Genomic DNA, 20,525 nt, shown 5'->3' on the forward strand with positions numbered 1-20,525 from the left:
TGCGTCTTATGGAGCGAATGCAGGCTGTGCAGCTATCCCAGAAGCCAGAACAGCAAGTGGGATTGCTGCTTTCACTGCGCAGCGATCCCTCTTGCTGTTCTGGCTTCTGGGATTCAGAATATTTTGTTTCTTATTTTCCTCCTCCAAAAACTAGGTGCGTCTTATGGTCTGGTGCGTCTTATAGAGCAAAAAATACGGTACTTTTACCAGGCAAATACAATACAAATACTAACAGCTGTCTCTACACATGTGGAAGTGTTTGTGTGAAAGAGTGCATGCATGCTGCTATGTTTAGCCCAACTGTTGTGTAATAGTAATAATAATTTTATTATTTATACCCCACCCATCTCGCTGGGTTTCCCCAGCCACTCTGGGCGGCTTCCATCACTTATAAAAACATAATAAAATGTCAAAAATGAAAAACTTCCAGATACAGGGTTGTCATCAGATGTCTTCTAAATAATAATAATAATATATAGACAGGTATGCGTATTTGCAAAGGTATGAATTATAATGGGACGCGGGTGGCGCTGTGGGTTAAACCACACAGCCTAGGACTTGCCGATCAGAAGGTCGGTGGTTCGAATCCCCGCGATGGGGTGAGCTCCCGTTGCTCGGTCCCTGCTGCTGCCAACCTAGCAGTTCGAAAGCACGTCAAAGTGCAAGTAGATAAATAGGTACCGCTCCGGCAGGAAGGTAAACAGCGTTTCTGTGTGCTGCTTTGGTTCACCAGAAGCGGCTTGGTCATGCTGGCCACATGACCCGGAAACTGTACGCTGGCTCCCTCGGCCAATAAAGCGAATGAGCACTGCAACCCCAGAGTCGGCCACGACTGGAACTAATGGTCAGGGGTCCCTTTACCTTTTATGCATTATAATATAATAACTGGTAGGCAGTTCTCCACTTGTTGAATGTTACATGTGAATAACCGTGCAAGCATGCAGCTCAAGTGTTGTGTGCGCAGATTGTACACAACATATGCAACATATAAGTGCCTCTTACTTTTGTCTGTTGAGGGCATCTTATTAAAACGTTATTATTTATTTCCTTTGCGGTTGCTTCCCATGAATGGTCCCAAAGTGATTTACAGCAGGAGAAAAATATAGAGAGAAGTGGCACAGATATGCACAAATAAAAACAATTCAACACACATTTTAAAAATGAGAATACACATATTGAAAGCAATTTGAATGGGACAAAATGTTGGCCATGAAAGTTGCTAGAGTTGTCCTCCTTTGGGGATCAGCCCCTCCCTCCCTCTGTGGTGGGTGGGGAGGGGGCAGGGGGCATCTCATCTCTCCTGCAAACAGGGTATCTGCTGAGATCAATATTGTATTTAGGACAAGTATACCTTCCCATGCATCTTTAACTTTTCAACCAGGCCTTGGGCTGACTGACATCCTACATCCTTTCAAATGTGCTTGTGGGAGAGGGGATTAGTGGCTTGTTTTTGTATTTATTTATGTTGTGAAGGGATGCGGGTGGCGCTGTGGGTTAAACCACAGAGCCTAGGACTTGGACCTAGGACTTGGAGCCTAGGAAGACTGGACCTAATGGTCAGGGGTTCCTTTACCTTAATGTTGTGAACTGCCCTGAGATCTACGGATAAAGGGTTTACAAATTTCCCTGTGCTCAGTAGGGATGTCCAAATCTCTCAATTTTAGTTTTTATTGTCAGTTTTTCAGTTTTCTCTTCTTAAGTTCTTTTTTTTGTGTGTGTGTATAATTTTTATTAAATTTTCTGTTTTACAATTTAAAATACTCATTTAAACAACCTTAAAATGTCAGTGGCTTCCCTTCTTTTCTTTCCATGGTTCATTTTGCTTATCATGAATCCCTGCATATTTCACATAAACTATACCGTTCAGTATTCCATTATTACATCCATCAAAACTTGTTTACGCTGTTGAATTTATCTTAGTGCTGCCAACATTTTCAAGTGTACACAATTTCTCCCCATATATTCAATAAACATTTTCCAATCTTCTTTAAACGTATGTTCTTCTTGTTCTCTTATTCTGTATGTGAGGTCTGCAAACTGCGCATATTCCATCAGTTTAAGTTGCCAATTTTCTTTAGTTGGGACCTTTTCCATTCTGGGGCTAACAGAATACTGGTTGCAGTAGTGGCATACATAAATAACCTTTTTTGACACGAACTGAATTTCTCCCTCACTGTGATTCGACTGCAGGATTCAGGACATGGATTGGGATGCTCTTTATGGACCACCACCACACAAATCCCACCCTCGTCTGTTTTTGCCACCTTCTCGTGGTCCGAACGAGAGAGAGACAACAGCAGAGAACCACCGGATATCATCATTTCACAAACGCAACAGTAACAGGTAGACTCTAGTTGGGCTGCTACAGATTTATACATGTTACAGTAAATATTAGGAATATAGTTGCCGTTTATCAATACTTGCTATTGTTTTAGGATGCCAGTAAGAAGTGTAAGCGGACGCAGATGGCGCTGTAGGTTAAATCACAGAGCCTAGGGCTTGCTGATCAGAAGGTCAGCGGTTCGAATCCCCGCGACGGGGTGAGCTCCCGTTGCTCGGTCCCTGCTCCTGCCCACCTAGCAGTTCAAAAGCACGTCAAAGTGCAAATAGATAAATAGGTACCACTCCAGCGGGAAGGTAAACGGTGTTTCCGTGCGCTGCTCTAGTTCTCCAGAAGCGGCTTAGTCATGCTGGCCACATGACCCGGAAGCTGTACGCCGGCTCCCTCGGCTAATAAAGTGAGATGAGCGCCACAACCCCAGAGTCGGTCATGACTGGACCTAATGGTCGGGCATCCCTTTACCTTTACCTAAGAAGTGTAAGCAAATTCTGACATTTACTAGCAAAATCTCAAAACTCCGCAAGTGCCTTAGGATCAAATTTCACCGTCTTTCCTGCTCTCTGCAGGCAGATATGGGCACTGCAGTGATATGGACCATCTATGAAATGTTCAGGTTAGGAAATATTGCATTCTCACAAGTGTGTAGACCAGAGGTAGGCAAAGTAAGGCCCGGGGGCCAGATACGGCCCAATTGCCTTCTCAATCTGGCCCACGGACAGTCCGGGAATCAGCATGTTTTTACATGAGTAAAATGTGTCTTTTTATTTAAAATTGCATCTCTGGGTTATTTGTGGGGCATAGGAATTCATTCATTCTCCCCTGCCCCCCCCCAAATATAGTTTGGCCCACCACAAGGCCTGAGGGACGGTGGATCGGCCCAGGGCTGAAAAAGGTTGCTGACCCCTGATGTAACAGCAGTGTGCATGCTTGTGTGTGTGTGTGGATGCTTGGCTCGTCCCACAGGTGAAGCCAGTATACTGGGTGTTTTTTGAAGTGGCAACCACGTTAATGAAGCTTGTTCCACCTGCTGTCCGTGCCTTGAAGGAGAAAGGATATTAGGAAGCATATTAAGCACTGATGCCTTGTTTTCTTTTAGATTTCAGGGTTTCCAACAAAGCCAGGACAAGGTGGCTGCTGTCATACACACTTCTAAATAACCCCAGCCTTTCAGCACTCAGGAAGCCAAAATGAGGGTCCTCTCCTACAAATGCGTTGCTAATTCCCCCCACTACAGATGCAACGGGACTGAAATGAACCTCACTGACACTGCACTGCCATATTCCTCATATACAACTTCCTAATACTGTATCGGACCATTGGTCCATCATGTTGAGTCTATGTACTAAGATTGGCTGCCGGTCTACTTCCAGTTCTGCAACCTGAGACCCTCTTAACTGAAGAGACTCCAGCGATCAAATCTGGGACCTTCTGCTTGCTAAGGAAAAACTGCTATTGAGCTCTAACCATTCATCCCCTGAACTTGAGCTTGCTATTTGAGATGGTCTGGAGAACTGCTAGCCCAGATGTTTTTATGCCTGTATGATGTGGAAGATATCTGAATAGTACCTCATTTGCTCGCTTTCATCATGCTTCCGGCATTTTTCTGCTCTTTCATTGGTAGGTCTCCAGTGAAACCCATCTCTGGGTGATTTTTGGCATAGATGAATCTAACTGCTGGAATTGTAGACAAAAGGCTTCTGAATATGTCCATCCTTCCCCAGTGGAAAATGTACTACAGCTGCATCTTCAAAATTCACATGATAGCACTGTGGTCACACTGGTGATGTCACAGCACACACCAATGAGGTCATAGTTACTGTATCCAGACATCAGAAAGGCCACAGCTCAGTAAACCTGATGCCCATATATGTTTGGAAATCAACCGGTTTCAATTTTTCCTGCTGGTAAAACTTTGTAATTCAAAATGAGGATACAGAAATATCAACAGTTTGAACATTGCAAAAACTAAAATACTTTTGCGCAAATAAATACTGCTTGTTTAAATGTGACAAAAACGAGTGAGATGTTATTTCATGAGCAGTAGTTGTTCTAGTGGGACACGGGTGGCGCTGTGGGTTAAACCACAGAGCCTAGGGCTTGCTGATCAGAAGGTTGGCGGTTTGAATCCCCGCGACGGGGTGAGCTCCCGTTGCTCGGTCCCTGCTCCTGCCCACCTAGCAGTTCGAAAGCACGTCAAAGTGCAAGTAGATAAATAGGTACCGCTCCGGCAGGAAGGTAAACGGCATTTCCGTGCACTGCTCTGGTTTGCCAGAATCGGCTTAGTCATGCTGGCCACATGACCCGGAAGCTGTACGCCGGCTCCCTCGGCCAATAAAGCGAGATGAGCGCCGCAACCCCAGAGTCGGCCATGACTGGACCTAATGGTCAGGAGTCCCTTTACCTTTACTTTTAGTTCTTCTAGTACAGGGTATGTTTTTGCTGGTGCTCCTCAGCAGGTACCACAAACAGCTTTATTTTTATTACTTTTTATTTACAAAGGCAAGTCTTTAGCCTTCCTAGAAAGGGCTTCATATGCCAGCTGTGCCATTTCCTCCATTTGGTGTGGGAATTTTATTTTCAGTATAAACAGGACTCTGTTTTTGAACATGTACACACACCGCTTTTAATTATTCTCCCAGGTGTGGAGGTGAGGAAAAAGGATAACCAGGACATTCCGGGATCAAATCAGAAACTGGGATGGCTTCTGTAACTCTGGGACTGTCCTTGGAAAATTGGACACTTGGAGGGTATGGGACTGAGCTATAAGTTAAATGGAGTTCTGTATAACTTCCCATCTCCCTTTAAGAGTGGGGGGGGGGGAGATAATGATGCTGCAATCAGGCATAGATAGAAAGCAGGTGGGAAGGGGTGGTTAACCCTTTTCCTGCTGCCAGTTTCAACTCCTTGTTTGATGGGAGATATTTACTTGGGAGTAAGCACCAATGAGTAAGCATGTGGGTGGCGCTGTGGACGCGGGTGGCGCTGTGGGTTAAACCACAGAGCCTAGGACTTGCCAATCAGAAGGTCGGCGGTTCGAATCCCCGCGACGGGGTGAGCTCCCGTTGCTCGGTCCCAGCTCCTGCCAACCTAGCAGTTCGAAAGCACATCAAAGTGCAAGTAGATAAATAGGTACCACTCTGGTGGGAAGGTAAACGGCGTTTCCGTGCGCTGCTCTGGTTCACCAGAAGCGGCTTAGTCATGCTGGCCACATGACCGGAAGCTGTACGCCAGCTCCCTCGGCCAATAGAGCGAGATGAGCGCCGCAACCCCAGAGTCGGCCACGACTGGACCTAATGGTCAGGGGTCCCTTTACCTTTAAGCACCAATGAAGTTACTTCTGAGTAAACAATACATAGAGTTTGGCTGCATGGCCGCACATTTACTTGGCAGTAAGTTCCACTGAACTCAGTCTTACTTCTGAGTAAACAGTGCATAGGACTGAGCTTTCCCTTCACCAATGCCCAATGGATGCAAAGTGTAGTGCGAGACAGTGTCAAATTTCTGAGTCATCAGTTGCCAGACAGAAAATGACCCATCACAGAGTCAACCCACCCTCTTTCTCAAGAAGAGCAACCGATCTACACAACCCCATATTTGCTGTGGTGGGGCAATTCTGATTGCTTTCTTGAGCTGTCACTCAATCGTGGTCTGCCTTTGGATGACATCATCGCAGGTATATAAAGAAGAGCTCTGCAAGAGAATGTTTGGAAGGTGGGTCTTGGGTATTTTGTGGTAAGTTAACATGTTTGTATGTTGTCTTTTGGAGTCCTTAACTAGTTCTCTGTGTGCTTTGGTGATTCTGCAGCAGGGAAAACCAGGTTGTTGTTGTTTTAATTGAATACCGGTACATGTTTAAGGCTGGCTGCTAAAATGGCATTAATTCTATAGAAGTTAGAATGCCACACCCTGGGGCTGGATGGCTAGGGAAGCAAGATATTACTAGGGTGTGGCAAACTTTATGTGCACAATATTAAACACTGCAGGCAATTACTTGGTTTAGCCTTGAGGCTGTGCCTCTCCACTTTCCATTCATCCCCTCTGCAGCAATTAACAGGTGACTGTGTTTTCCCCATGCTATGGAAACCTTGTTTGTTATTTCAGCCTGCTCATATACAGTGCTGGATTTACATATAAGCTAAACAAGCTATAGCTTAGGGCCCCACTCTCTTGGGGACCCAAAAAAATTTAAAGAAAAAAAACACTGGATGTACATTTCCAGAATATAAGATAAAAAACAAATAAAATAAAACCTACATACAGCAACAGTGTTTTGTGCCGTGTAGGCTCCTATGATGTAAGTAATGGACCCCGCCTGCTAGCCTGCTCCCTAAAATATCACTGGTTTGCTCATTTCTATATATAGGGTGCCTACATTCTGCATGTGCAAATGGCTTTAGGTGCCTATTAGGTCCATAAATTATATATTCAACAGAAAAAAACAGTGGCAATTTGTTGTTGACAAAGGACAGCTGGACATATAAAGGGCCCCATTCCCTTCAGTAGCTTAGGGCCTCATCAAACCTAAATCCGGCCCTGCTCTTATAAAGGACAGCTACAGGAGTCATCTGAAAAGCTGGCAACCTTTTTTGAGACCTCTGGGCAGAGAGGAAACGCCACTTGTCACACTTAGCTAGGAGCTCAATACTCCACCCATTTTGCTTGCTTGCCATTTTGCAAGGCTTTAGTTGACCCCAAATAAAGGCATTGCTCAGCTGTGGGTTTTGGAGCCCAGTGGCGTAGCGTGGGGGGTGCATGGGGGGGCGGCCGCACCGGGCGCAACATCGGGGGGGGCGCTCGCACTCGCAGCTCTCTGCCCCTACCTGGCTCACTCACTCTCTCTCACTGCACTGCTGGCTGTGCGAATCCGATCCGAGCCGCTGGGTCGCCGCCCACTGTGGAGGGGGTGGGTGCCAGGCGTGCGGTGCGGAGAGAGAGCGAGGGACTATCTGGGGGAGGGACAGTGCAGCGGCCGCCCAGCACAGCGCTGAGCGCGGGAGAGAACCACACCAGACCAGACCAGGTAGCAGCAAGAAGAAGCTGGCAGCGGCGGCAGGTTAGGGGTTAGGGGGCGCAAATTACTTGCCTTGCCCCGGGTTAGGGGGCGCAAATTACTTGCCTTGCCCCGGGTGCTGACAACCCACGCTACGCCGCTGTTGGAGCCTCGCCCCTCTTCCCGCCTGCTCTCCTTTTTATGGGCCCATATGGGTGCTTATACAGTGGTACCTCAGGTTAAGTACTTGATTCGTTCCGGAGGTCCGTACTTAACCTGAAACTGTGCTTAACCTGAAGCGCCACTTTAGCTAATGGGGCCTCCCGCTGCTGCTGCACGATTTCTGTTCTCATCCTGAAGCAAAGTTCTTAACCTGAGGTAATATTTCTGGGTTAGCGGAGTCTGTAACCTGAAGTGTCTGTAACCTGAAGCGTTTGTAACCTAAGGTACCACTGTACTAACTTTTTAAAGGGTCTGTGACAAGCAAAGCATCATGCTACCATGGCCAGGAAGCTTTGAGTGCCACCAGGTGTATACTTAGAGGAACTGCAGCAAATCCTAGGTTTGCCTCTGCTTTATGCAATATGGCATTTTTTTAAAAAATCATAGAATCGGAAGGGACCCCAAGGGTTATCTAGTCCAACCCTCTGCATGGAGGCTCATCTGGGATGTTGGAGGCAGGTCAAAATATCTCTGAGTTAGGCTTTACTAACTTTTTTTGCAGGGAAAAAAAAGTTTAAAGTACTGTGTGTGTGCTCATATTTTGAGTAGGTATTTAATTAAAGCCATATTGCCTTTAATTTAAAGATGGGATAAAAATTCAACAAACTTGAGCTGGGGAAAAAAACACCCCAAACCCTAGATGCGTTTTTACTCTCGCAAGATTGAATGTATTGCCCTCGGTTGTATATAAGGGACGATTCCAACGGATTGCACACGAAAAACGCTTATGTCCCTGTGGAGATGGCAGTACCGAATCCATACTTTATAAAGACTTGAGGAATGACATTATCACTCCTCTTTTATTGTCCATTCTGGGTCACCCAACCACTGCCACTGTGTCCTTTCTCTTGGCAGATCAAGATGAGCAGGTGACAGCAAAGGTTGCCAGGTTTTTAGCTGGGGCAATCAGAATAAGATCCACTGTTGGACTATTGATTCAAAACCCTAAAATGTATTTTATATAATTGACTTGTTATTTCTATTCTTGTTTTATTGCTATGGCCGATGGCTGATGCAAATAAAGATTCATTCATTCATTCATTCATTCAAAATCAAACTCTCCCCAACTCCTGCAGTAAGAAGTTCCAAACACCCCACACTCAGACTAAGTAACAAAGTTGTGGGAAGACCACAAGGCTACCCAACTTTGTGTCTTTTGTCTTGAATGGCACCACACAGGCCTTGTCTATGAAAAGCAGCAAAGGTGAGTTTAAATTGTGGGTTCTCAGTTACAACCGTGAATGTAGGGAATCATAGAATCGGAGAGGACCACAAGGGTCATCTAGTCCAACCCGTTGTAATGCAGGAAACTTTTGCCCAACGTGGGGCTTGAACCCACAGCCCTGAGATTCAGAGTCTCCTGCTCTACCGACTGAGCTATGAAGACTTCCTTCTCAGTCACAGTGCGCCAGTTGTGGGGTCCTTCGTCCAGCAAAGCCCAAACAATTCTTTTCTCCTACAGAAGATTTGGAGAAAGAGAGTTAAGGGCAGTTAACTCTTCTGGAAATAAAACAAAGGGAGCTGTTGTAGTTCTTCTTTCTTTTTTAGATTTCTTGCATGCTTTATAGGTACTGCTTTATGGGAAATTATTTTGCATGGTGTATATCTTTTAATTGCTTCGGGAGTCCCACCCGATACAGCTTATGCACAATACACTTAAAGCTGCGTTTAAATTTTGGGAGCTGTAGTTTCACAGAGCAACGAGTCCCAGCACCCTTAAGAAACCATAGTTTTCAGTAGTGCTTTTTTCTGGGGGGGTGCAGGGGTATGCGTACCCCTAAACATTTTGTGAATCTTTGCACTTTTGTTCATTTACTGTATTTATTTCCCCTGATTTGAAATATAAAATGGTGATTTTCTTGAATCAAAATGAGAGTGCCCCAAACATCTTTTTTTTTAAGAAAAAAAGCACTGGTTTTCAGGAAATATTTGGAGGAAATGGTGTGCTTTCAATATATGGTATGGACACACCCAGTCTAAGAGAGGATAGGTAATGTTGGTCTTGCTTGTTCTTTCCAGAGCAACCTAGTTAATGCCATGGCATCAGAAAACAAAGACATGGCAGCAGCTGCTTCTGACTGCAAGAACAATGAAGATCAGCAGGTGAGTAGATCTTGGTGATGGTCATTTGATGGGAGAAACCATTGATGCTCTGAGTTGAGCTCCAAAGCTCATTCTACAATACATAGGACACTCCTCCCTCTGCCTTAGGAAGGCTTTTGCCTTCAGTCTGCTGAGTGGAGTAGCAACAGCAACAGCAACACAGCACAAGTTGTTGCATATCTTAATATTGTGTAGTTTGAAGCGGCTGGAAAAATAAAAACTGACTCCTTTTGGAATTGTCCAGGCCCATAAAAATATTATCCAATTTTTACTAGCATAACTCTTTACAAAACAGAACATAAGCATTAAAGATACCCCTCCAAATATCCATACAATACCTTGTGCTTTCCAGCGCAGGCTCAGCATCTTAGAAAATATGGAATATAGTCGTACCTTGGTTCTTGAACGCCTTGGTACTCGTACGTTTTGGCTCCTGAACACCGCAAACCCAGAAGTAAGTGTTCCGGTTTGTGAACATTTTTCGGAAGCCGGATGTCCGATGCAGCTTTCGCTTGAGTGCAGGAAGTTCCTGTAGCCAATCGGAAGCCACGCCTTGGTTTTGAACCATTTCAGAAGTGGAACGGATTAAGTTCGGGAACCAAGGTACCACTGTAATCCAAACAGACCTATAAACAAAGGTCTATCTTTAACAGCATCCAATTCCCTGGTGCTGTTTTCCTTGAGAGCTTCATTTACATCTTCCGTTCTCTGTTGGGTTCAGAGAAACAATATCAGCCACCACCCTTTGAAGATGGCAGATTTGCAATTCAACACCTTTGCACCTGATCTAAGGTTACAGAAGTTTAGAGCAGGCTTCCTCAAACTCAGCCCTCCAGATGTTTTTGACCTACAACTCCCATGATCCCTAGCTAGCAGGACCAGTGGTCAGGGATGATGGGAATTGTAGTCTCAAAACATCTGGAGGGCCGAGTTTGAGGAAGCCTGGTTTAGAGTAACAGAAGACAATCAACAAATATTCATCAACCCATTGAGGAGTTCAGTGTCCTTTTGAAAACAACTGTGGAGAAACCCCAATGTTAGCCATTTTCCATTTTAAATCTTCATTAATACACATACATCTTTCATTTCTGTGTGAATTAAAGCAATTATACTTAACACAGATGAGTCAGACAAGAACTGGCTAGATTCTGCCTTAGCAACAACATCTAGAGGACCAAGGCTTCTTCATTCCTAATGTACAGAGTTTCGTTCCCTTAAACCCATGTACTCCCAATTCTGCTGGTCAGTCGCATATCAAGAGAGGGGTTGGTTTCAAATGGAGTCTTTGTTGACTACCCCCTGGCCTTGGGTTGCTGACACCGGTTGCCTTGCCTGCTTCACGTTCCTTTGCTTCTAGAACCTGGTGAGCAGAGTGGCCTCGGTTTCCCTGAGTGCTGCTTGCGAAATGGTCTCCACCACATACTCTTCGATCAAAGAGAACATTCCGGTCTTCAAATCTTTCTGTGATGCGGCCGAGACGGGGATGAGGACAATTGCTTCGGCCACAGTCAGCAGGGTGCAGCCTCTTTTCAGCAAGCCCCAGAGTGAGTAAATGGCCAGCTCTTTGGGATGGGGAGAGAAATTCAATTCTGTTCCCATTTAAAGGCAAACTATTTTTTGCATTTTCCGAAACAATACCTGAACTGAGACACAACCGTCTTTCAAAATTGTGGCGTATCCAAATTTTGCAAGCCCCCAAGATGTGTGTCCAAAAGTGTATATTTTGTGGTAAAGCATGCATATAAATGCATATATTAGTGCGAGCGACATTCCAAAATATAGAGAAATTGCTTTGCAACCATGTGTATGTTAGGCAAAGGTAGTAGGAGAAATTTGCCCAGTGATGCTGATGGATTTTTTATGAGAACTTTTAAAAAATAAGATAAAAAACTGATGTGGAAATGTAGGGAATTGAACTTAAGATTGAAAAAAAACGTGAAACTGCAAAAAACCCAAAATGAATATATTCACCTATCCCTACCCTTTGTGGAGTCTTTTCCAGTGTCCCCATAAGTTCATGGTGGTGGTAGTAAGTTCCACAGAGAGAAAAGGAGTGGAAATTAGCTTGCAAAAATCTAATGACCACATGAAATTTTACCTTCTGTTGCAGAACAATATTAAACGGTCAGTGAAACATCACAAAACAAATGTCATTGTCAGTATATATAGCACATTTTCCACAGGGAAACTCATGCTCAAAGCAGTTCACACAAAGATCTAAAACAATAACTGTACATAACATATAAGACGTAATAAGAGCATCTATTTTTGTTGGTGCAACTGTCTAAAATTGCACTGTGCCAATGACAACTATTTATTATCTATTTTTTTAAAAAATCCAGCAGCAGATGTGCAGAACAGCCGAGATCTGGACAAAGTGGAGGAAAAGGAATTGATAGTTCAAGGACCAGCTGATCAGGTAACCTCTGTCCAGACTTCAACTGGTCCCTATTATGAATTTGTCCATCTGATAATGGGGTGGTCCTGGTGGCTAGGAGGTTAACAAAAGAACATGAATAGTCTTTGGAGGCTGGAAGACTCTCACTAGGTGATGACCTTCAGCTAGCTTAGGAACCTGTGGCTCTCCAGAGGTTGGCTGGGCTACAGATCCCATAATCCTGGTCCACTGGCCATATTGGCTGGGGCTGGTGTGTGCTGGAATTTAGCAGTGTCTGGCAGTGCCTTAGGTTCCCCATCCCTGAGTCAGGAGGAGTTGTTGTTAAGCAACCTCAAGCTGGAGGACAAGAGCTGTAAGTTAAGCAGGACTCAGTGGAGAGGCTTTAGGCTTCACCTTGCTTCTAGGAATCTGATGTAGATGTCCATCTGTTTCTGCTGGGCTCTGGGTGCCTGATGTTTATTTACAGATGTGCACCGGGACGCAGGTGGCGTTGTGGTCTAAACCACTGAGCCAAAGGCTTGCCGATCAGAAGGTCGGCGGTTCGAATCCCCACGACGGGGTGAGCTCCCGTTGCTTGGTCCCTGCTCCTGCCAACCTAGCAGTTCGAAAGCATGCCAAAAGTGCAAGTAGATAAATAGGTACCGCTCCGGCGGGAAGGTAAACGGCATTTCCGTGCGCTGCTCTGGTTCGCCAGAAGCAGCTTAGTCCTGCTGGCCACATGACCAGGAAGCTGTACACCGGCTCCCTCGGCCAATAAAGCGAGATGAGCGCCACAACCCCAGAGTCGGCCACGACTGAACCTAACGGTCAGGGGTCCCTTTACCTTTTTACTCGAAGTCTCCTATGTATTCTCTGCCGGAAAACTGAATCCTATAACACTTTCCCCAAATACCTTCCTGCTCGGATGTAGGATGCATGCAACGTGGTCCATCTTTGAAGGCTTATCTGTGGGCGGCAGACGAATATGGAAAGTTTTAAGAGCTACTTTTGTGAACAAGTTTTGCTAGGTTGCCCCAATGCTGACTGCTTCTCTCCCTCCCTAGGGGAGCCCAGATAAAAAGGAGACGGCGTCATCTACGGAGACAGTTGCAGCAGCAGCGGTTTGCCAAACAGCTGCCGAAACAAAGGACGTTTCCCCCGGCATGCTGGACCTGGTTAAAGAAGCTGTCCGAGGGAGTGTTGAGATGACCACGTCTGCGCTAACCAGTGGCATGAACACTGTGATGGGCTCCAGCATAGGCCAGATGGCCTCCAGTGCTGTTGAGGCTGTGATGGGGAAGTCTGAGGAGATGGTGGATCACTACCTCCCAATGTCTGATGAGGAGCTAGGTCAGTCGACGCTTGTCTGTTAGCCGCCTCTACCTGCGCACGAGTGCCCGGTGGTCTGCGCCGTGCTCATGCACGTACATCAGTGTTATTTAGTCTTTTCTAAGCACAGTTGTAGAAGGGACATGGGTGGCGCTGTGGGTTAAACCACAGAGCCTAGGGCTTGCTGATCAGAAGGTTGGCGGTTCGAATCCCCGCGACGGGGTGAGCTCCCGTTGCTCGGTCCCTGCTCCTGCCCACCTAGCAGTTCGAAAGCACATCAAAGTGCAAGTAGATAAATAGGTACTGCTCCGGCGGGAAGGTAAACAGCGTTTCCGTGCGCTGCTCTGGTTCACCAGAAGCAGCTTAGTCATGCTGGCCACATGACCCAGAAGCTGCACGCGGGCTCCCTCGGCCAATAAAGTGAGATGAGTCCCACAACCCCAGAGTTGGTCATGACTGGACCTAATGGTCAGGGGTCCCTTTGCCTTTAAGCACAGTTGTAGAAGAGCTACGCTAAATTAGCCGCACAATGTCCACTGCAGTGCAGATTCCCATTGCAAGGTCCCCCACAATCTGAAAACTAAAATTCTCCATCCGTGCAATCCACATTCTGCACTAAAACAGAACTGAGCAAATGTGTGCATTGTTCTGTGACTTTCCTGCTGTTCTCCAGCTTTGCTTAATTCGTGGGTGGGAGAGCTCTTTGGAAGCCAGAGGGAGGCGTGGTAGCAAATGTCAATAGGCCTTGCCTTGGGCGGAAATGGGTAATCAAGCTCATTCTTGTAATCTCAGTCTATCTGAAAATTTCAGTATGTGAAGAGGTTTGAGCTAGTTGCTCCTGCTCATACCGCATGGCTCTCACCAGCCACTCTAGAGTTCCTATACCAAGAATCTAGGAGCTTTTACCACTTTGTAAGTAAACTAAGTTTTGCTGCCTGTGCAGCTATTCAAAAGCACCTGAATCTGACCTTTCGAGAGTTTGTAAGTAAACCATTTTTAACTTGCCAAATGTGCGGTCTGTCCCTATGCTGGGGGAAGAGGGAAACTTTGGAAAGAAGCTTTGAACGGGCATATTGGAACTCGCTTTGAAGGACATATTTTAAAGCTAGATTTCTTTACCTTGCTGCATATTTTGTGACTTTAAATCTCTGCTGGGGTTCTCCCACCAAAAAGTACATGCTCCAAACTTGGATCTTGGTATCCAGGAATTCCAGGATGCATATGTATATTTGCACCGACAATATTTAGGGTGTTCTGCATATTTCCAGGGCTTGCTAAGTTCTAAAGTGTGTAATGCCTTCCTTTCAGCTACTCTTGCAGCTGCTGTGGAGGAGCCAGAGACCTCTTCTTCCGTTGAGAAGCAAAGGCAGCAGCGGAGTTACTATGTGCGCCTGGGTTCCCTCTCCAACAGGGTGCGCCAGAGAGCCTACCAGCACACCCTGGGCAAGCTGCGCCAAACCAAGCAGAAGATGCAGGAGACTCTGTCCCAGCTCCAACAAGCAATGGACTTGGTATAAGCACTTTTCTAGTCTCTGGTAGTGCTTGCTCTAGGTCAACCTTCTCTAACCTCTGCTGTTGCAGACTGCAACTCCCACCAGAGCCACCTGGCATGGCTGCATAATACAGAGGCTGCTGGTTGATGGGAGTTGTAGTCCAAAACAGCCCCAGGTTGACAAAGGCAACTCTGGCTTTCTGGGGTTGGGGTGGTTTTTTTGGAAAAAATGTGCTGGGTTCAGTTGCACAATGCACATACCTTTAGCTCAGGGTTGTCAATTCCAGATGTGATGTCCACTAGCCTTGATAACTTAAAAGAGGACACTGCAACTTTAATAATAATAATTTAATAATGATAATTTATTATTTGTACCCTGTCCATCTGGCTGGGCTTCCCCAGCCACTCTGGGCAGCTCCCAACAAAGATTAAAAATACATTAAAATGTCACACATTAAAAACTTCCCTGAATATACTCAAATCACTAACTGACCATTGAAGCTGAAGGGGGTGGGTCTGTCTGTTCAGATGTGGTGCCCCTGAACACCAATGTTGTGGAACATAATGGGTGAAGGGTGGCAACTTTCAGGTCCTGCTCTTGAGCTTTCCATAGGGGCTGGATCTACACTGACCTGTTTAACATTATTAGAATGATATTAGATATATATCATTCTAAAATGTCACAGGGCATACTTGTAAATTAAAGTGGTTTTCTTACCTTGTTTCTCCTGTCAAAATGCTGCTGGTACATCAGCTTCGCCCTCTGGTGTCACATTTTAATAATGCATTAAGAACATTAAATGCGGTACATCTGATGTCCACCTGCGTTACCACCATCCTTCCCTAGGTAAAGGTAAAGGGACCCCTGACCATTAGGTCCAGACGTGACCGACTCTGGGGTTGCGGCACTCATCTCGCTTTATTGGCTGAGGGAGCCGGCGTACAGCTTCCGGGTCATGTGGCCAGCATGACTAAGCCGCTTCTGGCGAACCAGAGCAGCGCACGGAAACGCCGTTTACCTTCCCACCGGAGCGGTACCTATTTATCTACTTGCACTTTGATGTGCTTTCGAACTGCTAGGTTGGCAGGAGCAGGGACCGAGCAACGGGAGCTCAGCCCGTTGCGGGGATTCGAACCGCCGACCTTCTGATCAGCAAGTCCTAGGCTCTGTGGTTTAACCCACAGCACCACTCGCGTCCCTTCCCTAACCCCTCCTTAATGTTAAAAACCATGTGTGTAAATCCACCCTGGGTGTCGGTTGCCTGATCAGCAAGGCACGCCATGCTCTGTTGCCCAAGCAGACTGGTTCATTTTATTTGGGTGGCAAAAGTACCTCCCAAAATGTGAGATGTGATTGTCCTTGGGAGAGTCAGTCCCACTGAGCTTCGTTTGAGAGACTTTCTGCTTTTTACTGTTTCGCTTGGAAGTATCTCTCTTTTCTAAATGTTCTTAATGTTCTCGCTGCTAATTTCCTAGATTGCATTTGCCAGACACACAGACCAGAAAGATCAAGGCGGGCAGGAGGAACTGCGGCAGAAGTGGTTGGAGTGGAGTAAGAACCAGTTGAGACAGAGCGATTCCACTGGAGAGAACCCAGCAGAGGTATGTTGTGTTATTGGCTTCCTCAATGCATTTCCCAGAGAAGGGCCCATCGGGACACAGGATGGCTTGCTCTCGTGACAAAGCTCAGCAGACCATAGCCCCTGCTAAGTAAATCATGGTAGCATAGCTGTCAACTGACAGAATTGAAAATAAGGGACCAGCAGCCTCGAAAATAAGGGATCAGCAGCCAAAATAAGGGATTTTCCGGGCACAGGTATGTTCAGCTTCTGAGCCCCTCTGAGCCAAAGGCAGAAAGCCCAGCCAGCAGCCAAACGAAACCTCAAACAGTGGTTCCCACAGCGCAGCAACCTGGCAAAGGGGATGCAGCAAGGAAAACCACCGTCACCTCTCCGCTGGGAAGCGCTGAGCAAAGGCGAGTCCCCAGGCAAGGCGGCCAGGCACAAGGCATGCAAGCTCCACCCCCTCCCAGCCGTTCTTAGACTCCTTATTGGGTGAGCAATGCAGCCAAGCAACACAGTTGGAGCCTCCCTCCTCCCTGGCCGGCAGGGAGGGAGGGAGGGAGAGGAGCTGCTTCCTTTGAAACCTGGGAAATTTAAGGGACATCATCAATAAGGGACAGCAGCGGGACACAGCGCTGGGATAAGGGACTGTCCCGCCAAATAAGGGTCGGTTGACAGCTATGTGGTAGCTAAAGGGAGATCAGGATGAATAACAATAGTCTCATATTGTTTGGGTTTTGGAGAGTGTGCCTAAATCACAGGTAGGGCAAGAGCTGCAAAAATAAAACACAAAACTACAATATGGTTTGAACGGAGGATAATCAAACTTTCAGCACCAGTTTTAAATGGAAGTTAAAGTTTCTGCTTACTTTATGATTTGTGTGGATGGGCAAATGTAAGAGAAGTTCAGAAAAAGACAAGAACTGAAGACTTCCATTGCAGTGCTTTCACTTGACCAAGCTCTGCTCTGTGCCATATCGAAACCCCATTGCCTGACGCATCTGCTGAAGGTTTGCCATCCCTGTCCTAACTACAATTAATCCAGAATATGGCCATATAACACTGGTCCTGAAAGACCTAAATTGGCTCCCAGCACATTTCCGAGCACAATTCAAAGTGTTGGTGCTGACCTTTAAAGCCCTAAATGGCCTCAGCCCAGTATACCTGAAGGAGCGTCTCCACCCCCTTACTCAGCCTAGACACTGAGGTCCAGCTCCAAGGGCCTTCTGGCGGTTCCCTCACTGCGAGAAGGGAGGTTACAGGGAACCAGACAGAGGGCCTTCTCAGTAGTGGCGCCTGCACTGTGGAACGCCCTCCCATCAGATGTCAAGGAAATAAACAACTCTCTATCTTTAAGAAGACATCTGAAGGCAACCCTGTTTAGGGAAGTTTTAATGTTTGATGTTTTATCGTGTTTTTAATATTCTGTTGGGAGCTGCCCAGAGTGGCTGGGGAAACTTAGCCAGATGGGCGGGGTACAAATTCTTCTTCTTCTTCTTCTTCTTCTTCTTCTTCTTCTTCTTCTTCTTCTTCTTCTTCTTCTTCTTCTTCTTTCTTTTGTTACTACTACTGTTAAGTTGTGGGTGAACATATCAGACTTCACACTGATTCTTCAAACAGCTCTTGTTTATTCACAGGCCAGAACAGAACTGAACTGAAGGGTTCAGCCAGCCTGCTTATATAGAGCTCCAGAACAACGTAATTGTAACAACTTTCTGTAACTATCCAATCACTGAACGTCACTCTCGATCCCTTATTTGCATATGTGGACCTGAACTATCTACAGTATCCCCCTGCTGGCCCAGGGTGAGAACTTCAATACATAACAACTACTACTATTATTATTACTAACACCTCTTTCTCTCCAGCAGATGGAATCCCAGGCTCTAGGCATGTCCCGCAACATTGCCCAGCAGATTCAGGCTGCCTGCCAGAGCCTCCTGGCCAACATGCAGGGTCTCCCTGCAGCCCTCCAAGAAAAGGTACAGCAAGCTTACAGCTACATGGAGGAGCTACAAGCTGCTTTTTCCAATGCCAAGTCATTCCAGGAGCTTCCTAGTGGCCTTTTGATGCAGCGCCAGGAAACAATGGGCAAAATCTGGCAGGCTGGGGACGAGGTCCTGGAGTACGTGATGCAGTCCACTCCCCTGAACTGGATTGTGGGGCCCTTCTCCCCAGAAGAGGTCTCTCCTCCTGGACCTTTGGCCGAATCCCAAGCAGCAGAGGTGCCTCCATCTGTGAAGGAATTGGAGGTAGATGTCCAAAGGATGGAAGTGCCTGGATCCAGTGCTTTGAACGATCAAGCCTAACCTGCAATCTGTGGCCAAGTTGCTTCAGTTTTTCCAGTTACACAGAGCTCAGCAGTGCTCAATGTTGTTGAGGCCTCTTTGTTGCAGAACTTGCTAACTAAAATGTGAAGCAGTGCAGTTCTCTTAGCAGCTTGTAGGTGACAAAAACTGTACCTCCGAAACAGTTTGGCCCATCTCCTATGGCAGTGCCAAGCTGACCTCTATAGAGGCTGCTCAATGCAGTTTTCCAGCAAAGCACCAAACCAATCTCAACAGGGCACAAGTGAATGGATGCTACCTGACTAAGGACTGGTTCAGGGTCACTTCTCCTGCTTGCATTAATATCTAAAAAAGGATGCATCTAGACCAGTGTTTCCCAAACTTGGGCCTCCACCTGTTTTGGGACTACAATTCCCATCATCCCTGACCACTGGTCCTGCTAGCTGGGGATGATGGGAGTCGTAGTCCGAAAACAGCTGGAGACCCAGGTTTGGGGAACACTGATCTAGACGTTAACAGCAAACAGCGGGTTAGCATCTAGTTTCAGCCCAGGACTTCTTTAGCTGGTGTTGACTAGGACTTACCTAGGCCTCATAGAATTTATGGTGATCTGTTATCTTTCAAGCTTCTTGACCACTGAACAAGAGTAAACACTTCATGTCAAAGATAAAGTAAACCTATCTGCATCTCAAACTGTGGCTCTGGATTTATTCTTCCCTGTTAGAGAAGTGCCTTGGCACTGCTGCTTAAGATCTGGCTTTTGGTACTAGAATATAAGGGACGTGGGTAGTGTGTGGTCTAAACCACTGAGCCTCTTGGGCTTGCTGATTGGAAGGTTGGCGGTTTTTATCCCTGCGTCGGGGTGAGCTCCCTTTGCTTTGTCCCAGCTCCTGCCAACCTAGCAGCTCAAAAGCACACCAGTGCAAGTAGATAAATAGGTATCACTGCAGCGGGAAGGTAAACGGCGTTTCCATGCGCTCTGGCTTCCGTCACGGTGTCCCGTTGTGCCAGAAGTGGTTTACGCATGCTGACTGCATGACACGGGAAGCTGTCTGTGGACAAACACCGGCTCCCTCAGCCTAAAAGCGATATAAGCGCCGCAAGCTCATAGTTGCCTTTGACTGGACTTAACCATCCAGGGGTCCTTTACCTTTACTAGATTATAATGATAACACAGTAGACATGAAATACACATGCAAATAGAACATCTCTCCACTTCTACGTAAAAAGCATACAATGTGACAAACTGTGGCACATTGTTTAAATAGGAATGCATCCATTGGGAAACAAAAGTAGCAACTTCTGCTTACGTTTGGCATGATAAATATGTAATTTAAGTAGAATATGATCTCTTAACCTCAGCTGCCAACAAATATCTGTTTTCTCTGAAAGCCTAATTAAGAACGTGGTGCTTCCCAGATCTATTTTGTCTTTCCCAGCACCAGAGAAGCGACTTGTAAAAATGATGACTGTCCTCTTACAGAGCTTCAACCTCTATTCTTGGACATGGGTTTTCTTTGTACATGCACTTTGTAATAAATCTAGAAAACATCCAGTCATATGCAGCAAGGGTGAAGGCCGAGCTTCTTCCCATCTTTGTATTTACCATAAAAAACACCAGGGGGCAGTAAGGCCTTTTTCCCTCTTTTGATGCATACTCAGTCATTTAACAGTTGGTACATTCTCCATGTTAAATAAGGTAAAGGTAAAGGTACCCCTGCGCGTACGGGCCAGTCGTGTCGTGGACTGCCCAGGCAACAAGACCCTCCTCTTGGTCTCGCTGATGTGGTCCAAAGGAAAGCAGAGCAATAGGTTTGGCAC

General features: G+C 46.3%; 2 protein-coding genes across 5 annotated transcripts in view; both read left to right on the forward strand.

The window, feature by feature from the left end:
• Nucleotides 1–3,909, forward strand: part of LOC308466177 (stimulated by retinoic acid gene 6 protein-like) — a 32,465-nt gene extending 28,556 nt beyond the window's left edge. For 2 of the 3 annotated variants that reach the window (XM_080986851.1, XM_080986853.1), the window contains exons 17-18: nt 2,191–2,343; nt 3,438–3,909. In XM_080986851.1, the coding sequence (XP_080842977.1) occupies nt 2,191–2,343; nt 3,438–3,532 (248 nt within the window). In that variant the 3' untranslated portion in view covers nt 3,533–3,909. The remainder of the gene's footprint in view (nt 1–2,190; nt 2,344–3,437) is intronic. The other variant, XM_080986852.1, reaches the window with a different exon arrangement.
• Nucleotides 607–19,387, forward strand: LOC308466204 (perilipin-3-like). 2 transcript variants are annotated; one of them, XM_080986902.1, is made up of 9 exons: nt 607–641; nt 5,436–6,073; nt 9,573–9,656; nt 11,014–11,200; nt 11,999–12,075; nt 13,098–13,383; nt 14,671–14,873; nt 16,331–16,456; nt 18,285–19,387. In XM_080986902.1, the coding sequence occupies exons 3-9, from the start codon at nt 9,591–9,593 to the stop codon at nt 18,723–18,725; spliced, it is 1,386 nt and encodes a 461-aa protein (XP_080843028.1). In that variant the 5' UTR covers nt 607–641; nt 5,436–6,073; nt 9,573–9,590; the 3' UTR covers nt 18,726–19,387. The 2 variants fall into 2 exon arrangements, with proteins under 2 accessions (XP_080843028.1, XP_080843029.1); XM_080986903.1 differs by lacking the exons at nt 607–641; nt 5,436–6,073 and having other exon boundaries at nt 9,501–9,656.
• The last annotated feature ends 1,138 nt before the right edge of the window (nt 19,388–20,525 follow it).

Source organism: Podarcis pityusensis, assembly GCF_964106645.2.
Source record: "Podarcis pityusensis genome assembly, chromosome: 17".
In the NCBI taxonomy this organism is placed as follows: domain Eukaryota; kingdom Metazoa; phylum Chordata; class Lepidosauria; order Squamata; family Lacertidae; genus Podarcis; species Podarcis pityusensis.

Bases quoted from the DNA above. Each gene is read 5' to 3' on its own strand.
- LOC308466204 (XM_080986902.1), top strand. From the start codon at position 9,591: ATGGCATCAGAAAACAAAGACATGGCAGCAGCTGCTTCTGACTGCAAG. The intron at 9,657-11,013 runs GTGAGTAGATCT...CTTTGCTTCTAG, and splicing joins AGAACAATGAAGATCAGCAG to AACCTGGTGAGCAGAGTGGC. The intron at 16,457-18,284 runs GTATGTTGTGTT...CTTTCTCTCCAG, and splicing joins CTGGAGAGAACCCAGCAGAG to CAGATGGAATCCCAGGCTCT.